We start from the raw sequence: 4,911 nt of genomic DNA on the forward strand, positions 1-4,911 counted from the left end.
AAATAACACTTTATATCTGTTATAATAAACAATAAAGTGTCTAGACTCCTATTATTTAAATTACCACTGAAGGAACCAATCAGAGAGCGACTCTCACTGCGTAACGTACTCTTCAACGTCATCTTTGCGCAGCAGTTACGCAGCTGCGCCGTCAAAACAGAAAGTAGCCTGCATACTAAACTGAACTCTTTTCCATGCGCCATTCGTTTATTAATGTGCCAGGTTATGTCGCATCTATTCTAAACAAAAAGGAACATTGAATCATTACAGGCTAGACGTAAGTGAAATGATTTCATTCTAACCTATAGCTTAAGAGCAGCTAATGAGTGTTAGCCTGCTATCTTATCTAGAAATCGGAAATACAGGAATGTTACACATAAGCGAGTCCAGTTTCATTAATTAGTATTTCCAACCCACAATTTGTATTTAAACAACTTAAAACGCATTCAAAAGACTTGTAGTTAACATTTCCTGTTGGAAAACCCTCTTAAACCAGTTGGTTTGCAAGTTGTGTTCCCAAACTGTCTACTGTTGTTTCCTGAAGGAACACTTTCGTTTTTTTTTTTATCAATTATCATGCGATGTGCTAAAATGACAGTGAAGTAGACTTTGAAACTTATTTAAAACCAACAAACAGACAGACCTGCAAAGAGCAGCTACGATGGTTTTTCTCAGCAGGGTTTCTGCAAAACAGAAGTATTAAATGGTAGTTTCAGGTATTTTGAAAATGGCATATGAAATTTTATGTCTTTTTAGAAAGCATAGTTTAACCTCTACATTTGCATGTGCTTTGCCAGACGCTTTATATTATTAAAAACTAAATAAAAATATTAAACAAAACATTCTCCAAATAATAGTACATATAAAATTTGTACAAAATTATATAAACTATAGACCTTCTTAACCATTGCAGCAACACATCTTTAAACACTAAAACTGTTGTTAAAATATAAAAAATGTAATAACAATTAAAATTGTACATAAACATAAAATTGTATACAAAATATTTTTTTTCTATTTTAAAAACGTAATAAAATATATTTAATTATATACTTATAAGATGTTTTAATTATTATATATCTACAAAATAAATCAAACATCCCAAATTATGTGTCAGTTTAATGAAGACTTAAGCATTTGTTTGTACTTGACACATTTATCATTCAATTTTTTTTGTTTGTTTTTTAGAAAAGTACAGTAAAACCTGTTATATGATAAAAAAATATAATAGGCAGTTACACTTGCATGTATTTTTTTACCAGGCTGTGTATTTCCAGGTAATGGAATTGCGGGCATGTGGATTTGTCATTTTTCGGCGTTTGGTCCAGAAGCCTCCCCCTGATAATATAGAGTTCCTGCTGCTGCAGACATCCTACGGGGAACATCACTGGACACCACCCAAAGGTGCATCTCACAGCTTCTTATGATGCTTTTCCTGTCTTCAACTCATTTATCTCTCAATTTCTTTTTGAACCACTTTAGTCCTGCCAATTTAAAATAATTTTATGGCTTATTTTCAACATGATGCTTATTTCTACTCACAGAAAATTGAGTCGTAAAGCATTTATAAACTAAATTTAATAATATATAAATAAATCACAACCACTGCTGCCACAAATACTGGTAGTTAAGTCATATGACCTATCAGGAGCAAATCAGTTGAAGACATGTGGCTATCTTCAATTTCTTAGTATTGTTACTGAAAGAATAAAATTATCCTCCCCTCATAAGGTCATGTTGACCCTGGAGAGGACGACTTCACCACCGCCTTGAGAGAGACACAGGAGGAAGCGGGTTTAGGTAAAGATCACCTGCGTATGGTCGATGGCTTCCTGCAGAGGTTGCACTATCAGGTCCGAGGAAAGGACAAAGAGGTCCTCTATTGGTTGGCTGAGCTGCGTGACCCAAACACACAGGTCGTTCTCTCAGACGAACACCAGGATTACCGCTGGGCCAAACTAGAGGAAGCCTGCAAGCTGGCGAAGTACCAGGACTTACAGGACACACTTACAGCAGCACAGCGGTATCTAGAAACACGGGGCAAACAGTAACATTTACACTTGGTTTTGACATTTAGACACTGACAGAGTTGAATGCTTGCTCTCATCTTTATAAAATTGTTTTAGGATGTTGAATTAATGACGGTTTAAAGGAGGACCTGATGTGCTGTATGAAATTTGACTGTGGGAATAGACATTTGACTTCCATCCTTTTTGCGTCTCTACTTGCTAAGCAGAATTTAATTTGAAATCATAAAAGGTTGCTTCCAAGTAGTTAAAAATGTTAAGACAAATGCACAACCTCTAAATCTCCACCAACAAGTAAAACAAAGCTGCCATTAATTTCAAAGAATGTTCCGGGTTCAATACGAGGTAAGCTGTAATGACGCCATCTGTGGCATACTGTTAATTACCACGGAAAATCATTTTGAGAAGCCCCACAATAAAAAAAAAAACACACACTGACATAAATACTTGAAATTGATAGACTACAAGGCTTGTAAGTGGATTATGACACCATTAACATATACAACTAAATTTTTTTTCTATACACACACATTATCCAATCTCATTGTCGCTTTTCCACAAGTTTTTCCACATACTGTACAGTTTTTCAATGTTGCAATATAGCGTCCATCAAAAATAGTTTATAAATTGTATGCAAGTTGTTTTGCTATGAATCCTGTATAATCCAGATTGTACTAAATTATTAACTATAATGAAAACAGTAAATGCGAAACACGGTTTAAGAATCGATGATTGTTTTAGTATTACTTATATTCTATTATAGTTTTTATTAATATTTAGAACGAGCTTTTATTTTTATATTTTTCATTTTAATTTTAGTTAAAGCGCTTTGTCATTTTATTAGTTTCTTTTTAAATATTTTCTAAATGGTTTTAATTTATTTTTATTTCAGTTAGTAATTTTACTTAAACTTCAGTTTAAAAATGTCAAAAATATTGTTTACATTTGTCATCTAATGTTTAAATTTTATTTTAGTTTTATTTCAATTAACAAAAATGTTTTTTAGTAGTTTTAGTCAACGATAACAACACCGTCATTAACTGAAACCACCTCTAAATATCTTGTCTAATGGTTTAATTGCATTAACTCCTGTACATACACACAAACAAAAATGAATTGCATTGTGATCATACAAGCACAGTCTTAAAATGATCATACTGGACACCCCATCCCTCCCAAACTCAAATACTTATGTTTAGAATAGAAATAGGTATCGATTTAGAGTCATTCTTACTGTTCTCCATTCTTCCTTATGTGAATATTTAGAATGATATTCCCTTTAACAACATTACAAGAGAAAGGAAATGCATCGAACTTAGAGCAAATAATGACTTCGGTTGTTTTGATCTGACTCAGGACCACAAATCCTGTCAAAAAATAGCATGTGAAAAACAAAAAATCATTAATGAAACATTAAAAACACACTCATGACACACAAATAATAAAATCCTTCAAGACAAATCCACTGTCGACTAATGTCACAACACTTTTTGAAATGAACTTGGTTGTTTTACTGTGCACAGGGGTGCAATACACCGAGAGTCTCTTGCTGAACGTGTAACATCCAGTCCGTTTTAATCGATTTTAATCGTCCCTGTTGAGCCCTTTTGGCCCGTAGTCCAAAAGTTTAAGGGAGCGATTGAGCCGGGAACGATAGTTCTATATAGTTCAGTGAGTTCATGATGCTCGGGAGAGTACGAGAGCACCGTTTCCTCACGATCCTCACATCCACACTCCCTTCCGGAGGGGTTTTGTAGGACCAGGAATCAGCATCCGTGTCCTTGGCTGGTTTGTGGGAATAAAGGTGTACCTGAGACCCCATGTGCATAAACGTCTACGCTTCCACCCCCATTAATGAGACCTTAGGGATTCGTGTGCCTCATCGGATGATTGACACATCATATAAAACACATTAAAACACACATGCATGCTCTTGAAAGCTACGGCCCACGACGGCACCGTTGCCAACGCAAAAAAGCATAAGACCGGGGATGAGAGGGCTCACACTGATAAGCGAAATGTCCTCAGCAGTCACTGATCTCAAACCCCGTACTTAAAAAAAACTCCCAAGATTTCCGGTCAAAATCGGTGAGAAATGGAAACGGTTTGGTACAGCTGCTTGGACACTCATACGTGATCACTTACCAAGAGTATGTGTACATTTAAAAGCATAACAGTATAATTACCTTCAGCCAAAATTGGTGGATGGAATATTAGGGGCTGAACGTGGGACATCAGTCTCATCATAGTTTCTGGGTCAGCGAAATGAAGGTGTGCTGGAAGTAGTTTTAATGCTAGTGTTGCTGAGCACTTGAAAGCACCTTCATGTGCCATATAATCTGACACCGTGATTTAATGGCTCAAAAAGCTCAGGTGATTTGGGGGTATGAGCTGCGCGTAAGAGGATGTAGTTGTGAAGGTGACCCTGCTTATGTGGATGGCTGGTCAAAATGACGAAATTAAATTTTATGAGAAAGAAACAGTCTATTCATTCTCCATTTTCCCACCCTTAAATACCTTTCTAAGTGGGATCTTAAGTACATATAGTGGAATCGGTGAAGCCCTATACTGTAAAGACAGTTCTGAAGAAACTGTAACTGGGAAATGAACAAAACATTCATTTGTTGGTGATTTTACCAGGAGTAACTAGCTCATGGGTGGGTTGAAGGGTTAGTTAGATCAAATTAAAGTTTTATTTATTTACTCACCCTCATATCATTGCAAATCTGTGGGGCTCTCTTGATTCAAACTGGCATACTGCATTCGGTTATGAAACACACAACAATCAATGGCTTGGAGCATAAATGAGCGCTTTAGTGATATAAGGAAGAACTTAGATTTTGGCCTTTTCCTCTTCTGAAGACATTGTATTTTGCAATTTGGA

The 4,911-nt window shown here is 35.8% G+C and overlaps 1 protein-coding gene across 1 annotated transcript; it reads left to right on the plus strand.

Annotated features, from left to right (window-relative positions):
• Positions 1–99: 99 nt before the first annotated feature.
• On the plus strand, positions 100–2,467 carry LOC107739745 (bis(5'-nucleosyl)-tetraphosphatase [asymmetrical]-like). The gene is made up of 3 exons (XM_016551945.1): positions 100–277; positions 1,278–1,404; positions 1,732–2,467. Exons 2-3 carry the CDS (start codon positions 1,281–1,283, stop codon positions 2,049–2,051), a joined length of 444 nt encoding a protein of 147 aa, XP_016407431.1. The 5' UTR covers positions 100–277; positions 1,278–1,280; the 3' UTR covers positions 2,052–2,467.
• Positions 2,468–4,911: the final 2,444 nt, after the last annotated feature.

This window comes from Sinocyclocheilus rhinocerous, unplaced genomic scaffold (genome assembly GCF_001515625.1).
Source record: "Sinocyclocheilus rhinocerous isolate Xijiao unplaced genomic scaffold, SAMN03320098_v1.1 scaffold585, whole genome shotgun sequence".
NCBI classification, from domain to species: Eukaryota; Metazoa; Chordata; class Actinopteri; order Cypriniformes; family Cyprinidae; genus Sinocyclocheilus; species Sinocyclocheilus rhinocerous.